The sequence below is a fragment of the Ranitomeya variabilis genome, chromosome 2 (assembly GCF_051348905.1).
Source record: "Ranitomeya variabilis isolate aRanVar5 chromosome 2, aRanVar5.hap1, whole genome shotgun sequence".
NCBI lineage: Eukaryota > Metazoa > Chordata > Amphibia > Anura > Dendrobatidae > Ranitomeya > Ranitomeya variabilis.
In genome coordinates, this window is record NC_135233.1 from 720,773,743 (window position 1) to 720,792,845 (window position 19,103).

Sequence of the window (19,103 nt, forward strand, 5' to 3'; positions counted from 1 at the left end):
ACAACTGCATCCAGGTATCACAAACATGCAACACATTTCACACTCCAGGCCACCAGGGGGGGCTCTGCTCCTATTTATTAGGTCACTCCTCACATTGGTAAAACTGGTTGCCTGGGGAGGAAGTTAGTTAGTTGCTGGAAGAGCTTCGCTCAGGTAGTTGGTACCTGACAGGGGTGGGATCCTGTCAGAGATCGAGGAGAAGGAAATGGAGCTGTGCCTGCCCTAAGTGCGGCAGCTTCTAGAAAGAGACACTGAAGAAGAACTGTATTGCAGAGAGGGTGAAAAAAGTCGTAGCAAAGGAGTGGATACCAGGAGGAGTTCTGCCCTACACAGGCTGCCTCCTTCTGAGGTGCAGGATCCCGGTAGCCAGAACACCGAGGGAGCAACGATCCTTTATGCCTTGCTCCAGAGACCAAACTAGCACACTCCAATGTGATGCAAAGAGGGGTGTGTTTAATATACATACAGTAGTCACAAACGTTTCGGTCTGCAATGGACCTTCATCAGTGTCCTAAATGTAGCGTGAATGGTATATATAGTAGAACCCCGATAGGAATTAATTGATTTGCAAGTAACTCTACTTGCGGTGGATACCGCGTAGCTACCGTGTCTCTTCCTCTCCCGCTAGTCGGACTGACCTACCATTCAAAACTGTCCTCAGTGCTTTTTTTAAAGTAAACTCACTACATTTTGATGCAAATCAATTAATTCCTACTGGGGTTCTACTATATATACCATTCATGCTACATTTAGCACACTGATGAAGGTCCATTGCAGACCGAAACGTTTGTGACTACTGTATGTATATTAAATACCCCTCTCTTTGCATCACATTGGAGTGTGCTATTTGTATCTATTCCACGTATTAAGGTTTGGGAACCTATATCTATGCACCTCCCCTCTTAGGCTGTGCTGAACATTTTCTATATCTTGCTCCAGAGACTGGCAGGACAGCTAATTTCACGTTACCTGTCCGCCCCTACACCCAGGAGGCAAGGTGGCACCCCTTAGAGGCTGGGGCATGATAGAGTCCCTGTAAAACGCCTCAAGCCACCGGTCATACGGGTTTGTCCTATCCATCTGGGGGACAGAGAGAGACACATAACATCTACAACAGCTGTGAGGACCTTATGAGAAGCTTAGCAGTAAGGGACTACAATACCACGGCGCTAGAGGAAGGCTACTGATTTCCTCCTGGATAAGGGGACTCCGGACTTGCCTCCAAACTGGCCGGACTTTGCCTACCCTGTGGTCTGGTGCTCTCGACTGTGGATGCTGAAGTCTACAGTAAAAGGTAAAGAGACTGCAACCTTGTGTCCTCATTCTTCACTGCGCCTCTCACCATTCACCATCTACACACTGGGAAGCCCTGGGGATACACTTCACCTGTGAGAAGGTATACCATCTAGCTGCAATATCATCACCCCAGCGGACCCCTTAAAGCAGCGTCGGTCACCCTGACCGAATACAACAGGTGGCATCACGAACATTTCCCCTTTAAAGACCTTTCCCTTTTCCACGGATGTCCCTAGGGCCTCGGACTGGGTCAGCCACTGTGACATCCCCTGTGAACCAAAGGACCCGGTACCGAGTACCCCGCTGCCCTCGGGGGCGCTCCACTATCTGTATTAGTAAAAAAGCTCCAAGATCGGGGAGCCAGAGTAAATAGTAAATAGGTTGATCCAGGGCTATCCACTAACTGCTCACCGCCCTATGCTGTAGTGATATCACTCACCAGCTGTGTGTTTTCCAAAAATAAATAAAATACTAGTTGTCTGGGGAAGAGGGTCATCAGAAGAATGTGCAAACTGCAATACACGCTGAATGTAAGAGTATGTCTGGGACAAATAAGCTCTTCCCTCCTCACTACTAAATCAGGTACACTTTTTGTGTACTTTAAGTGCATTGAATGTTATAAGCACTAAGTGAGTGGTTTATAAGTAATAATGTAAAGTACATAATATGTACGATTTTATAGCTAGTTTATATATGGATGACTCATGTATTTTGTTACCGATGACATAAATGTGTTGTAACTATATTATAATGTGGTAGTGCGATAAGATAGGAGCAGTGTAAAGTTAGGAAGTTAGGACCTGAGTGTAGAGATAATACAAAGTGATAGGTGTAGTTAGGAATGGGGACTGTGCAGTGGAGGACACAATAGGATCAGGAAATAGATACAAATAGAAAAGTAAATATAAGAGGAAGCATTCCCTGATTTCAGATGGAGTAGTAGACAGTGTAAAGGTACCGTCACACTCAGCGACGCTGCAGCGATATAAACAACAAGCCGAACGCTGCAGCATCGCTGTTTAGGTCGCTGTAGAGACGTCAAACACAGCAGCTCCACAACGATGCAGGAGTGATCCTGTGACGTAACGGTGACTCACTTATCGTTCTCACAGGTCGTTAGCTCCATGTTTAACATTGCTGACATCGTTGCTTTTGCTGTCAAACATGACGATACACGCCGACCTGACGACCAAATAAAGTTCTGGACTTCTAGCTCTGACCAGCGATATGACAGCGGGATCCAGATCGCTGCTGCGTGTCAAACACAACGAGATCGCTATCCATGACACTGCAACGTCACGGATCGTTGTCGTTCTCGTTGTAAAGTTGCTGAGTGTGAAGGTACCTTTAATTGTATCAGATAAGAGAGTTTGGAGCAGAAGTTCGGGGGAAGAGGGCTGAAGAACATGTGAGATACAGACTGTGGGAACAGAATGAGAATGACGGCAACAAGTTTCGGTGGTTCATCTCGTATATGTCCAAGACCATTGGCCTGAACTAGGTATAGAGGAGCCTGCCTTTCTTTCCTCTCCTATGGGAGAGCTGGGCAGGGATTTACAAACAGAAATTGCTTTGGGATTCTAGGAAGCTGCAGAGCTGGGCGACACATCCCATGGGCAAAAAGTGTCAACAAATAGAGGGATAGCTTCCTCCTTCGGCCTCACTCAATGGTCTTCTGCAGCCACTCACAAAGATGGTCACACACAGGACCTCATCTTCACCCTCCTCTGCTCCCTATCTAACCTCTCTAACTCACCTCTTCCTCTCTCTGACCACAACCTTCTCACATTCTCTTCCCTCTCCACTCCATGTCTACAATCCCCACCCCACAAACTTTCACACCCTCGCAGAAATCTTAAACATCTTGACCTACATTCATTCTCTGAATCCCTCCTCCCTCTCACAGACATACTGTAAGTTCTTTACACAATGCGGATGACGCTGCCGCTCTATATAACACCACAATAGCTGTAGCTTAGGAATCTGCTGCCCCACTTACACATACCAAAGCTCGCAAAATCAACAGACAGCCCTAGCACACCAGCCTGACCAAAGAATTGAGGCAAACTTCCAGGGCTGCTGAGCGCAGATGGAAAAGATCCCACTCCAACGAGCACTTCATCGCATTCAAACAGTCCCTCACTACTTTCAAGACCACACTCGCCACAGCTAAACAAACCTACTTCTCATCTCTCATGTCCTCCCTGTCTCACAACCCTAAACAGTTATTCAACACCTTCAATTCTCTCCTCCGTCCCCCTGCACCTCCTCCCTCCCCACTTATCTCAGCTGAAGACTTTGTCTCATTTTTCAAGCAGAAGATTGATAACATCAGAGACAGTTTTGGTCAACAACCCCCAGAGCCCTTCCTCCCAACTTGCCAGCCCTCCACCTTCAAATCCAACTTCTCCACCATTACAGAAGATCAACTCTCCACTCTACTCTCAAGATCGCATCTCACCACCTGTGCACTTGACCCGATCCCATCCCACCTCATTCCAAACCTCACCACAGTCTTCATCCCAACCCTAACCCATCTCTTCAACCTATCACTAACAACTGGTGTCTTCCCCTCAAGCTTTAAACATGCCTCAATCACACCTATCCTCAAAAAGCCCTCTCTTGACCCATCCTCTGCATCTAGCTATCGCCCTATATCACTTCTCCCTTATGCCTCCAAACTACTGGAACAACACGTCTACCTTGAACTGTCCTCCCATCTCTCTTCTTGCTCCCTCTTTGACCTCTTACAATCTGGCTTCCGGTCACACCTCTCCACTGAAACTGCCCTAACTAAGGTCACCAATGACCTCTTAACCGCCAAGAGCAAGCGACGCTACTCTGTCCTCCTCCTCTTCGACCTGTCGGCTGCCTTTGACACAGTGGACCATTCCCTATTATTACAGACCCTCTCATCCCTTGGCATCACAGACTTGGCCCTATCCTGGATCTCATCATACCTAACAGACCGGACATTCAGCGTCTCCCACTCACACACCACCTCCTCACCTCGCCCCCTATCTGTCGGAGTCCCACAAGGTTCAGTCCTTGGGCCCCTGCTCTTCTCCATTTACACCTTTGGCCTGGGACAGCACATAGAATCTCATGGCTTCCAGTATCACCTCTATGCTGATGACACACAGATCTACATCTCTGGACCAGATATCACCTCCCTACTAACCAGAATCCCTCAATGTCTGTCCACTATTTCATCCTTCTTCTCCGCTAGATTTCTGAAACTTAACATGGACAAAACAGAATTCATCATCTTTCCCCCATCTCACGCGAGCCCCCCAACGAACCTATCCATTATAGTGCACGGCTGCCCACTCTCCCCAGTCCCACAAGCTCGCTGCCTCGGAGTAATCTTTGACGCTGATCTCTCCTTCAAACCACATATCCAAGCCCTTTCCACTTCCTGCCGACTTCAACTCAAAAATATTTCACGAATCCGTACATTCCTCAACCAAGAATCTGCAAAAACCCTAGTCCATGCCCTCATCATCTCTCGCCTTGACTACTGCAACCTCCTGCTCTGTGGCCTCCCCTCGAACACTCTCGCACCCCTCCAATCTATTCTAAACTCTGCTGCCCGACTAATCCACCTGTCCCCCCGCTATTCCCCTGCCTATCCCCTCTGTCAATCCCTTCACTGGCTCCCCATTGCCAAGAGACTCCAGTACAAAACCCTAACCATGACATACAAAGCCATCCACAACCTGTCTCCTCCATACATCTGTGACCTCATCTCCCGGTACTTACCTACACGCAACCTCCGATCCTCACAAGATCTCCTTCTCTACTCCCCTCTTATCTCCTCTTCCCACAATCGTATACAAGACTTCTCTCGCGTATCACCCCTACTCTGGAACACTCTACCACAACACATCAAATTCTCGCCTACCATCGAAACCTTCAAAAAGAGCCTGAAGACCCACCTCTTCCGACAAGCCTACAACCTGCAGTAACCACCGATCAACCAAACCGCTGCATGACCAGCTCTATCCTCACCTACTGTATTGCCACCCATCCCTTGTAGATTGTGAGCCTTCGCGGGCAGGGTCCTCTCTCTTCTCCTGTACCAGTTATGACTTGTATTGTTTAAGATTATTGTACTTGTTTTTATTATGTATACCCCTCCTCACATGTAAAGCGCCATGGAATAAATGGCGCTATAACAATAAATAATAATAATAATAATAGCGCAGGTACAAAGAACTGTTACCACCTTAACGTATTGAGCTGTATCTGTGACTAACACTGAACTTGATTTGCTGAGTAAAATTGAACTGTTTTAAAAGGACAAAGTGTTTTCTGCATCTGGATCTGGAATCGTGGCGCTAGCGGGGTCCTCTAGACAAAAAGTGAGTGTTATCCAATTCACACAGAGCACACGACAGACGGGACACTATTCACTTGTGGGGTGACATTGTGTGGGGACTGGGGACACAGCAGCTCCCCACCTATGACTGCCACCCTGTGCACCCTAAATTAACACAAAATAGTGCAAAACTATTTAAAGTAAATGTGATAATGCTATACTGGACTGGTTTTTAAAAGCCTAAAAATAGCATTCATTGTTTTTTGCTTTTTGTTTTTGTTTTTTTTTTATAAAATATTTAAAGGGTTCTTCCCCCTCTTTATAGATGGATGTTGCTTGATATTGCTTGCAAAAACAAATATGTTTGCTATTTACTGCTTGTTCAAATTTTTTGCTAGTTTAGAGATATTAACAGCTTTATAGTTTACAGCTCTTCAGCTAGGAAACCATCCACCCCTGCGTTCTAGCTTGTAAGCATTGTGCTAAAGTTGGGCGGGATTAGGAGGTGATAGTGCACTCCAGCAATCATCATCAGCTGTAAAACAGTGCTTACAGGCTCAATGGAAAAGAACTTAAATACTGCATATGTTTTGTCTAGGAGCAGCGGTCGGTCTCCAAGGCAATAAGCTGCAAATAAAAAAAAGTATTAGTATCTGAAAAATGGCTGATGATTTTAGTAAGCAGTAAATTGCAAAATTGTTTGCATTTACAAGCAATATCCAACAATATCCATTGATGAAGATCGGAATAATCCTTTAATGGTGAAACAACAGTCAGTGGCAATACTATCTTAAATGGAATTGTACCTTTTAATGTAGTCTCTGTGCTTTTCAACCAAAAACATTGTCTCAATTTACATCAATTGTGCAACCACTGCAGAGGATAAATTTTTCCCTACCAATTAGCTAAAAAGTTATTTTGATTCATTTCCCACTAAACTACATCTGTATGAATATTGTTATTAAATGTTATTAGATTGAACAAATTAAAAAAATCTTTACCTGTAACATGTTTGAGATTATCTGAGATCAGCTGCCCAGGACCAAACCGGTCTAAAGGTTGCTTCCATATTCCAGTTAAGCCCACTGCTATGAAGTAAAGGTCTTCCTCAGCTGAAACAAAAGTTGATTACTAAATTTGGCAAAGCGGATAATAACAATACAATTGTGGTAATGGACTTGACCTTAAAAACTGCTAGACGACCATGTTAGAAATTTAGAAATTAGTAGATGAGCAAAACATGTGAATGAAACTCTAAAAAACCCATTCATCACCTTCATAGAAATGGACTTTGTCAACCTTTTCTGAGTGTTGCCCCGCTGCCTGTGTTTGGAATTTGGATACTATAATATTAATTCCACAGGAAAGCAGGATACAGAGGCACGTCACAGTTAATGTCCTGTAACCTCCACATGGAATAAAGGACTCTTTCTATGAACGCTATGGTGAGTGCCGCATACTTTTTCTAAGGCCGGGGTCACACTTGCGAGTGCAATGCGAGAAACTCACGCGAGTCTCTCGCATCAAGTCCCGGCATTGTCGCCAGCACTCGGGACCGGAACATGCGGCTGCATAGAAATACATGGAGGCGAAAACTCCAGTCCCGAGTGCCGGTGGCAGTGCAGGGACTTGATGCCAGAAACTTGCGTGAGTTTCTCGCATTGAACTTGCAAGTATGACCCCGGCATAATACTATGGAACTGTTTGTATATATGCAGAGCACTTTGAATCCAGTCGCTTAAAGGGAACCTGTCACCACGTTTTTGGAAGATGGGATAAAAATAGCGTTAAATAGGGGCAGAGGTGGGCGTTACATTAGTGTGTGTGTTATGCGTTTATTACCCACCTAAGTTGCCGAAATAACTTTGCAAAGTCTCCGTTTTCGCCTGTCAATCAGGCTGGTCAGGTCGCATGGGCGTGGTGTCTTCACCCAGATTTGGCGTAGTTTTCCGTTGGTGGCGTAGTGGTGTGCGCATGCCCAAGGTCCCGAATCCTCTTCCAGGGGATTTAAAATAGCGCGGTGTTCGTTATTGCATTGGTGATCGGTGGGCGCGGCCATCTTCCTTTGGCCGCGCGTGCGCAGAAGCGGCGCTCTGCTGGCCGCGGCTTCAGGAAAATGGCCGCCGCGATGCCGCGCGTGCGCAGATGGATATCGCGGCGGCCATTTTCCTGAAGCCGCGGCCAGCAGAGCGCCGCTTCTGCGCACGCGCGGCCAAAGGAAGATGGCCGCGCCCACCGATCACCAATGCAATAACGAACACCGCGCTATTTTAAATCCCCTGGAAGAGGATTCGGGACCTTGGGCATGCGCACACCACTACGCCACCAACGGAAAACTACGCCAAATCTGGGTGAAGACACCACGCCCATGCGACCTGACCAGCCTGATTGACAGGCGAAAACGGAGACTTTGCAAAGTTATTTCGGCAACTTAGGTGGGTAATAAACGCATAACACACACACTAATGTAACGCCCACCTCTGCCCCTATTTAACGCTATTTTTATCCCATCTTCCAAAAACGTGGTGACAGGTTCCCTTTAAGCTGCAAAAGCTCCGAGAAAGGGGAACCACCCTCTGTTACTGGGATTGATCTACGAGTACACTGGTGCCGCATCCTACACGCTTTTAGATCTTTAATAATATTAATTCACCTGAACACAGAGTTGTTCCAGCCACAGGTTCTGTCCACCTACTATCGCCAGCTGGTGATGATGCCTGTACAGTCACTTGATAGTGTGTAGATAAGTCCAGACCAGTTATTGTTATCTGGGTTCTACTAACATTAGAGACAATCTGATGTATTCCGTGTTCTGATAATAAGGAAATGCTATAGAGCCATTTTTGCCAAGCTGTAGGACCTTTAAAACACAAAACAATATGATTTTACCACAATATTTAATATTTCTTGAGGAAAAATGTAATCAGGCTTAGCTTCAGCCACTTTAAAGAAGCACTCCCATCTATATTTTGTATTAAATGTGTGTATGTGCATGTAATGTAGTGTGAGTGTATTAATATACTCACCTACCACTCGCACTCTGGATGACTTCTCAGTAACGTCATCATAATTGCGACTTGGGGGCTCACTGTATGATCTATGTGGGAGACGGGATTCTGTGTTACAATATAAGCTGTAGAGGTTTGTACTCATTCAGCTGTGGTTGAGGTAGGCACAGGGAGTGGTATTGCTGAAATGTCCAGGCAAGTTTATTTAAATTGTATATACCGTTCAGGATAGCAAGACAAAAGAACAGCCTTTTCTGGCATAAATTGAAAGCATAAAGTTAAAAGTCAATACCACATATAGCTGGTCCACCCACTCTGGATAGTGTCCGGTTCTTTAGGCCTTAACACAGATCAACACATAGGAGCTTCACACATCTCCAGCTCCAGACACTGAATGAGACACTCTGCCTCCCATTTTATCTAACAAACCACATCCCTGGCATTGGGATATGTGAGCGCTAACTCTCTCAGCACTATATTTGTTGGAGCCAGCTTCCGAACTCACATCACCATAGCTAATAACCGCAATGACACATATCTCCCCTCAAGGACCCGTCCTGCAGCCATCTTACAAAGCCTATGTAGTCTAATTTTGACACTCCACAGACTTACACTGTTATGCCGGTGTCACACTACCGTAGAATACAGATGAGTGCTATGCGAGAAAACATTGCATAGAACTCAGACCAATGTTAATCTATGGGGCAGCTCACATCATCATATTTTTTCTAGGGCGTATTCGACGTGCGTGTAAAATCGCAGCATACTGTGATTGTATATGTATATCTTCCAAGACTCACCAATGCAAGCCTATGGGTGTGAGAAAAACTCGGACACCACATGGACCATTCATCTAGCTTGCGACAAATACGCACACATTTTCGTCATTTCCGCAAATTGAGCCATTAAATTCAATGGGGAAAAGCAGTGAGAAATGTAAAGCCATACGCAAGTCATACGGATGCACAGGTGAGAAAATTGCATCACCGCATTGCAAACGCATTACACACGGATGACCATACGGAGAACACTTGTGAGACGCTCGGAAGGGAGACTCGGACCGATTTGTCATACGTTAAGTGTGACCCCAGCCTAAAAGTCACTTCCAGGTCACGCAGAGCGCAATGTGACTGGGAAAGTCTGCAGGGGCTGGCGTCACTGAGAAAAAGAGAAGAACAGCTCTGGTCACTGGAGAGTGTGGTGGCAGGTTAGCATATTAATCCCCTCACACTACAGTACAAGCACATATACACACATTTAGTAGAAAACAAATAGGTGGGAGGGCTTATTTAAAAAGCTATGTTTGGTTATCAATTGAGTAAAAAAATAGAACAAAGAATATTACTTCTATAATATGTAGCTGCTGTGGTCCACCTCTGTACATTGTGTACATTTGGCCACTGAGGGAGCTGCAAACAGGTATTCTAGGGTTACGAGGTGTTGGACCCCCACTGATTTTATATTGAATATTATCTAAATATGCATTTACACTGAAAGATTATCCTTTATGAGCATTCTTAATAGGGTTGTCATGTCTAAAATGTAAAGTCTGCAGTCACTCTGTGTGACTTGGCCAGCCATGTGTGTACAACAATTCATTCATAAAAGAAACGAAGCGTCCCTCTCCACAAGCACTTGTCCACATGTCGATCATTAGGTGGAGATTCACAGTAACTGCGTTAGTCAGGTCAGGTGTTATGAGACACGTGCTGGTGTAAGGCAGGGATAGAACACCGTGAAAAATAGTGGCAGATGGGGACCAAGTACCAAGGGACGTCCGCCGCCATGAGATTATGGGAACCCAACGTGTCCACAAGCTTAAATGGCAATTTTTCCAGGGCAAGCAGTCTCTAAATGTGCCAGTTTAGTGTTTGGGCCTGTGGCTGGGTATTTTCTTTGAGTTTCAAGGAGGAGGTAGGGAAAGCTGAACGCTGCGCTGGGACAACAACAGTTGCAGGGCTGGAGATATCTACATTCTGGACAAGGGGTAGGCAAGCACGTAGCAACTTGTGTACTTTCTTCCTCCATCTGCATCTGGTCCACATGCAATCCTTCCTTTTTAATTGTAAACAGGGACAGTTTGAGTAGACACAAAAGCGGGATGTTTACAATGATTATGGCAACATCGCCACTTGCAATCTTGATTAATTTTTCACAGACTTCATACATCCATGGCCACTCATCACTTGTTATGTGGGGAGGCTTAGTAGAATAACAACGGCATGTTGGTGTTGGTATTCAACTACTGCCCACTGATACTCACAAAGCCTTGCCAAGTACATATTTAATGTTGAGTTCCAGTGTGTGGTCAGATCGCAAACTAGTCAGTGAACTGGCACCTGCAAGCACTGCTGCAGCACTGCCAGACAAGCAGCTGCTGAAGCTGACTTGTGGAAATGTGCACAACAGTTGGACACCTTCTTTCTCTGGAAACCGGACGATAACTCTGTGTTTATAGTGGAAGAGGAGGAGGAGGCCAAAAAACCTCAACCACATTCCCTTTTTGATTTGGGAAGTGATGAGCAACACTTAACCCTTATTGTGGGACCCTGCCGCATGTGGGTTCTCTGGGGAACAGTTGGCTACCTTTTCACTCTGGACACCCTACTGCCTCTAAGACAGAGATGTAGATATAAGGGGTGACTAGACCCTTGTTTTTGAGAGGTCAAAGATCCTTGACCCCATAAAAGTACACAAGTGTTTTAAATGGCACATAGTAGGTGTGGAGGCATTGTCGCACATTCTGCATTGGGGCCCCAGTACATTGAGAATTAAGGAAGACCCACCAATGTACTGCAGAGGCCATGCAATACTATTTCCATGAACCACAAAAATTGATATAACATAACTACTTACTGGCTCCAACTGTTAACATTGGTGGCTTCCAAAGAACTTCAATTGAATGTGTTCCAAAGACCACCAATACATGTTCAGGAAATCCTGGCAGAGGAACGGGCTGCGTAGACTCTCCATATAATATCATGTTATTATAGTCGGATGATGATGATGATGATGAATCTGCTACTTCACAAGTTACTAAATACTGATTGTAAAAGTAATCATTCATAAATAATTCTTCATACCACACAATGTCTCCATCTGTGAACATCAAAGAGTCACTGAAATATAGAAAGCTTTTCATTCCCTTAAATTGAAGATTCTGTCTTAAGATTTTCTCATCAGAGCCATCTAAAAAAACAGATATCAGGTAAAAATTGTCTGGACTAACTCTCCAAGCATATACTATTCTCTTAGACTGGACAGTGATGGTGAAATCCTGAATGTCGTTGTGTTTTACAATATGTTCGGTTATATTTGCCTCGAAGGAAGGTTCAGGGAGAATCGTTCTGTGAATACCATCCTCCAGGAGAAAAAATAAATAGCTACAAGTAAAGCAGAAGAATATTTCAGAATGTTACCGTTATACTATAGCGTTATTACTAATATTAACAGATAGTGATAATACGTAGGCATCCTTATTGTAGCCCAAAACACAGCAAAGTGAAAAAAAAACTAATGTATAACAAACAAATATATAAGCAGAGTAAAATACAAATACCCATTATATGGATCCACTGCGATGTTCTTGGGCTTCTCGACATCTAATGGAATAATAGCAGTAGAAGAACAGTTCCATGAACTGCATCTATGTATCTACAATAAAGAAGCAAAACTATGCACATGACAAATACACAACCTGATACAGCAACATTTATATTCATTTTTCCATTTATGATGCAAAACGTCTCATTTGAATTATCTTACGTTGCATGTTACTGTAATGTTTATGTTCATGTTAACTATTTCTACACATAGTAGATAAGTATTAGATTTACGTTTAATTTTTTATATTACACAGGCAGCTCTAGTAAAAAATAACAAAACAAGACGTACTTAACCCATGCCATTCCTGCACTGCTTCTCCACTGTATGGCTGGAGCAGTGAAGTCATGATTAAGCCACAGAACCTATTTAGCCGCTAAGCTAAGCGGTCTTATGCCATTTATATCAACATGACCATTGAGCATAGTGATTGGCTGCAGGAATCAAGCGCTGTACTTGTGACATCACCACCACGCCAGCCATATTAACAAAGACCAGGGACATCAGCCGAGAGGCAACACTTGGGCAGTAGCAGGTAAGAAAAGTTCACTAGGTGGATAGAAAATTTAAAGTGGAAAATCCCTCACACCAGATTTGTTGGTTCTTCTTGGAGCACAAGAGATTTCCCTTCACTCCAGAAAGCTGTGGGAAATTTCGGGAGAGTGCTGTAGCTGTTACTTACCTATAGCAAATTGCCTCTTCGGAGAGGAAGAGGACTTGAACTCTAGTGCCACCTATTGGGAGAAGAGTCGATTTCCATACTTCATTTACCAGAGGAGCATTGCATGGCTTATAAGCCTCCTATCACTGCCATGTCACTCTCCACAAGGAGAAGTGCTACCCCTTGTTATCTTTAGCAACATGGGACTGAACTTTTGCTGTAAATACTGAAGGAAACAACTGTGCCCAAAGCCATCATATAATGTAGATATGGAGACAGTAGAAATCCTATATACACGTACACCTGGCTCATACATACCTGATTATACATGATAAAATATAGCTTGTCCTGTAGCCAGTCTATAGATAATGAAGTTATGGTCCCCAGGCCAATGTGAAATGTCTTTAGGTCTGATGTGTCTGTCATGTTAGTGACCCCTTTCAACCAAATATAATTTCCCTCTGAGAAATAGACTGCTTGTTCACGCATATTAGCAGAGACACCTAGGTGGGTAAGGAAGAAAAAAGCATGTCAACCTTCATTTTACCCCTTTACGTCTGCCATATATTTCCCACAGGGCCCTGCTGACCGATACACAGGGAAGTAGATATAATCAATTAGAAGAATATTCACACTGAAAAGGAGGACAGTGACATATTGTATTTCATAACACTAATTTCCAATTACATACATCCATATAGGGAAACTCTACCCATACTATTCCTTATTTACCTCCTATTGGCGCAGTCAGATGGCCATATAAATTGCACCGTGATTGGAATGCAGTTCATGGACTGGCAGGCAGCCGAGGCTGAGACCAGGAATTTCAGTGCCCCATAGTGGCAACGTTTTTGGGCCCCCTTGAGACTCCGCCTCCACCCCTTGAACTTTCCACAGTCCCACTGCTCACTCTTGGAAAAACTCACATATCACATACATAGCCATTAGCTTTTGTTTTTGCTAAAAAAAAATGTTAAGCCGCCGGCACAACAAGGTAGATTCTCTTGGCTGCTGTCAGGCAGCAGACAGAGGCAGCCTCTAACTTCACACTGCACGAGCAGGAAGAGCGTACACAGGAAGAGTAGCAGGTGGATGGGGATGGAACAGCGGGTGGGCGAATGGGAGGTTGGATGGAGGAATGGAAGTCGGAAGGGCAGGTGGACCCAGGGCATGCCAACAGCTTAGGAACAGAGGGCATCTGACGTAACTGATGTCAGACGAGGCTGGCCCCTCTGCTGCTGCCCTACAATGAAAATAGGTGCAGCTATGAGTGGCTGGGAGCTTAATTAAACAAAGTACAGTAATTATCCCAGGCCCCAGCATGCCATGCAGTCTGCCAGGCTGTTTATAGAGTGGCTCGACTGTGTTGCCTCAGGACAGGCTGTGCAGCGTGTCTAACTCAGTCCGGGCCCCCTCTTTTTGCTTCTGCTCATCGGGCCCCATAAACCAGTAATGCCCTGCAGGAGGCTCTCCTGACCTGAGCATGACAGCTGCATAGAAACACATGAATCTGTCATGCTCGGGTCGAAAGAGTGGCCAACAAGTCCATGCACTGCGTTACGATCACGTTCTGAATTTCACGGCTGTCTGACTGCTATATAAGAGAAATCAAAATGTTTGCTGAGCCTTGAATCACTCCACTTTTGTGGGACATATCAGAGGGTAAACATGAAAAATCTCCTGATGCATTCAGGGATGTACCAAATTTCAAAACATTTGTTGAAAGGATGTACTTTATTTAATGCCAGTCTGTGGTAAGCATATGTAATGACACAGCCATGTAATTCCATACATGTAGCCATAAATTTGTTAGGACTGCTAATTGCGAATTTAGCCTTATCCATCTTAGGCGGGATTAATGGATTTTACTGTGTGTCAGCTTACATGCTGGCTATGAGTAGAGAACGGGTGGCAGTGATATTGGCATGTTATACCCACCATTAGGGGTTTCTCTGCTTGTAGTGTATATTTCCTTTGAACATATTCTATAATGGTGTATATACTTACTGTGTATTCTGCTGCGCGTTGTAAGGCATTGAGCTTCATGGACATCATACTCCACGTTTTCCCACATTTTAAGTGTGTCATTTCTTGACATAAAGAACCACTGAGACTTATCTGGAACTAAACAGAGTGTGATCAGATGTGGAGATTGCATTTGGTCTTGGCAGCCATAGTACCAGTTTGTTGTTACTTTGATGATAGGCCCTGGCAATATGTACGACTGTATTGAGCTACTTACTGAAGCATCTCCCATGTTATTAAGTAACTAACCATGGATATTTGATTTTGTTTTCACGGGATTTATGTAATTTTATCTCAGTGAGATTTGTGTGGCACCTCCGATAATGTAGTTACTCAATGGGCAGTGCTACAGCTTTGTAATGAATGATCAACAGCCGTAGCCAAGCTGTACATGATAAAAGTGAACAGATGCTGGTTCTCATCTAAATGGAAATTTCTTCTATATATACTTGGGGGTTGAAAACACAGGACTTAGCACATGACTGGTCTTTCGGTGCAGATCCTTTCCCAGTGAATTAACATAATGCCAATTAAGTGTCTCGCATAAACATATTTATCACAATTAAAGTTTAGCGTACCTTAGTACATTTATCTGTCGGCAAGTAGTTGTATCAGGAGTATGCTTATAATATCATAATTTTATAAACATAGCATTATTTTTTTTTAATTACAATCTGATTATTTGCCCTATGAAAAGATAATCACTAGATACAAGGTTACAGTATAAGTGCTAATTGTAAGTATGTAGAATTGCTTAAAGAGTAACTAAATTTTACATATAGTCATGGCCGAAAATGTTGGCACCCTTGAAATTGCTCCAGAAATTTTTTTTTTTTCCTCCCAGAAAACTAATGCAATTACATGTTTTGTTATAAACATGTTTATTTCCTTTGTGTGTATTGGAACAACCCAAAAAAGCTGAGGAAAAATAGGCAAATTGGACATAATTTCACACAAAACCCCAAAAATGGTACAGACAAAATTGTTGGCACTTTTCCAAAATTGTGGCTAAACAACTTTCAAGCATGTGATGCTCATTCAAACTCACCTGTGGCGAGTAACAATTGTTGGCAACATGAAAATCACACCTGAAACCAGATAAAAAGGGGAGAAATTCACTAAATCTTTGCATTGTTTGTCTGTGACTGCCACACTAAGCACAGAGAACAGAAAGAGAAGAAAACTGTATGAGGACTTGAGAACCAAAATTGTTGAACAATATCAACAATCTCAAGGTTACAAGTCCATCTCCAGAGATCTTGAGGTGTGCAACAGAATCAAGATATTTACAACCCATTGGGCTGTAGCTAATCTCCATGCACAGCAGAGAAAAATTAATGGAAAGTTTCAACACAGGATAGTCTGGATGGTGGATAAGCAATCCCAATCATGTTACAAAGAAATTCAAGCTGTCCAGCAGGCTCAAGGTGCATTAGTGTCCGCGTGTACTATCGTCGATATTAAATGCTATGGCAGGAGACCCATGAGGACCCCACTGCTGACACACAGACATAAAAATCTATCCTGCATGTCTATTGCTCCATTCCCTGACAGCAAGCAAGCTTGAATGGTAATATATCATTCATTCTTTGAACTGAAATATCCTGCATGTCTATTGCTCCATTCCCTGACAGCAAGCAAGCTTGAATGGTAATATATCATTCATTCTTTGAACTGAAATATCCTGCATGTCTATTGCTCCATTCCCTGACAGCAAGCAAGCTTGAATGGTATCAGAGTCCTTCTACCTTCGGCATTGATTCCTGCTTATATCTATATTTGTTAGCCAGCTTGTTATGCAATTGTTTTTGTTTCTAGATATTTAATTCTATTCTGCTTGTCCTTATGCCAAGAGTTCGCATAACTGTTTTTCAAAGGGGTTTATGATCCATGTAGACCTGGACATTTGTTTATCTGATCACTACATTTATTGTGCCCTGCTGTCTCAATTGAGTTAGATTGATTGGTAACGAGAGGGGGGAAGACCAAAAAAAAAAAAAAAAAGTGAGATCTAAGAGCTGGCCACCTATAAATGTAGATATAGCTTGGGGAAGCATTCATGCAGGGGGCATTCGTGCACTATTATTCGTGTACATTTTTTTCAAAGTACTTTTTTTTCTAAGTATTCAGCAGTTATAACATGGCAGTTAGACAGGGCAGGAGACAGGTAAGACAATCTAAATCTATTCCCTATTCAGTTGGCACACAGCAAATACTCACCATATGTATTTGTATAATCTATATCATGGCTGCTGCTTTCACACACAATCACCGCCCTTGCATAAACTCTTTACACTCCATCCATATTGGCCCCTCTGTCCTTGCCTCTTCTATGTATAGCACTCATGCTCTGTTCACATTGCTTAACAGTACAGATCCATTCAGTCCCACCATCCAACACAAGAGACGCTCTCACAAATCACTTAACCATCTGATCACTCTTTCTATCCTCCTTCTCCTAGTTGCTGGAGACATCTCTCCGAACCCCGGCCCCCCATGTTATAGCCAGTCAAACCTCCCAATTGCTACACCAAGAAACCCCTCTAACCTTATTAATATTCCCTGCATGCCTTCTGTCTCTTTGAATTGTGCCCTTTGGAATTCTCGCTCTGTGTGTAATAAACTCTCCTTCATTCATGACTTCTTCCTTTCTAACTCTCTTAATCTCCTGGCTCTTACTGAAACCTGGATCCAGCAGTCAGACACCACCGCTGCTGCTGCTCTCTCATTTGGTGGACTACACTTTTCTCATACCCCAAGATCAGACAACAGAGCAGGTGGAGGCGTTGGTCTGCTCCTTTCACCCAAATGTACCTTCCAAGTTATCCCCCAAGTACCCTCACTTGTACTCCCTTCCTTTGAGGTCCATGCTGTCAGACTCTACGTCCCCTTCTCCATGCGAGTGGCGGTGGTGTATCGTCCTCCCGGCCCCTCTCACCAGTTCCTGGATCATTTTGCCACCTGGCTTCCACACTTTCTCTCTTATGACACCCCCACCCTCATCATGGGTGATTTCAATATCCCAATTGCTTCTCCCCTCTCCCCATCTGCTTCTCACCTTTTATCTCTAACCTCCTCTTTCGGCCTCTCGCAGCATACTAACTCTCCAACACATGATGATGGAAACTCCCTTGATTTGGTCTTCTCCCGGCTTTGCTCACTGGATGATTTCACAAACTCCCCTCTCCCGCTCTCTGACCACAACCTTCTTTCATTCTCTATCAAGAACTGCCATCCCGCTCAGGTCACCCCCACTTTCCACACTTATAGAAACATACAGGCCATTAACACCCAGAACCTTATGAAGAACTTGCAGTCTTCATTGGCCCCAATCTCATCCATCTCTTGTCCTAATTCTGCTCTGAAGCATTACAATGAAACCCTGCAAAGTGCCCTGGATGAAGCTGCACCTCCTATACATAGAACAACTCGGCACAGACGGCGACAACCGTGGCACACGCTGCAAACACGTTTCCTGCAGCGGTGCTCCAGGTGCGCCGAACGTCTGTGGAGAAAATCTAATCTGCCCGAAGATTTCATCCATTATAAGTTCATGTTAAAAACATACAACTCTGCCCTTCACCTCTCCAAACAAACCTATTTCAACACCCTCATCACCTCGCTGTCCAATAACCCTAAACGTCTCTTTGACACTTTCCGGTCCCTACTCAACCCAAGAGAGCAGGCCCCAACCACAGATCTCCGCGCTGACGATCTGGCCAATTACTTCAAAGAAAAAATTGACCACATTCGACAGGAAATCATTTCCCAATCTCTTCATACCAAGCACTGTCCTCCCTCCCCCACTGCATCTAGTTCACTCTCTGACTTCGAACCAGTTACAGAAGAAGAAGTAAGCAGGCATCCTTGCATCTTCTCGCCCGACCACTTGCACCAGCGACCCCATTCCGTCGCATCTCCTCCAGTCCCTTTCCCCGGCTGTCACCTCTCACCTAACAAAAATATTCAACCTTTCCCTCACTTCCGGTATTTTTCCCTCCTCATTTAAGCATGCCATCATACATCCACTACTTAAAAAGCCCTCCCTCGATCAAAATTGTGCCGCTAATTATAGACCTGTCTCTAATCTTCCCTTCATCTCTAAACTCCTGGAACGCCTGGTCCACTCCCGTCTTACCCGCTATCTCTCAGATAATTCTCTTCTCGACCCTCTTCAATCTGGTTTCCG

At 44.2% G+C, this 19,103-nt stretch overlaps 1 protein-coding gene across 1 annotated transcript in view; it reads right to left on the minus strand.

Moving 5' to 3' along the window:
- The window catches only part of ROS1 (ROS proto-oncogene 1, receptor tyrosine kinase), a 367,389-nt gene that overhangs the window by 302,696 nt on the left and 45,590 nt on the right, over positions 1-19,103 (minus strand). Inside the window, exons 7-12 of the mRNA XM_077281692.1 lie at positions 14,897-15,013; positions 13,208-13,392; positions 12,185-12,279; positions 11,482-12,008; positions 8,271-8,477; positions 6,619-6,729 (exon numbers count right to left, since the gene is read on the minus strand). Coding sequence (XP_077137807.1) covers positions 6,619-6,729; positions 8,271-8,477; positions 11,482-12,008; positions 12,185-12,279; positions 13,208-13,392; positions 14,897-15,013 — 1,242 coding nt within the window. The remainder of the gene's footprint in view (positions 1-6,618; positions 6,730-8,270; positions 8,478-11,481; positions 12,009-12,184; positions 12,280-13,207; positions 13,393-14,896; positions 15,014-19,103) is intronic.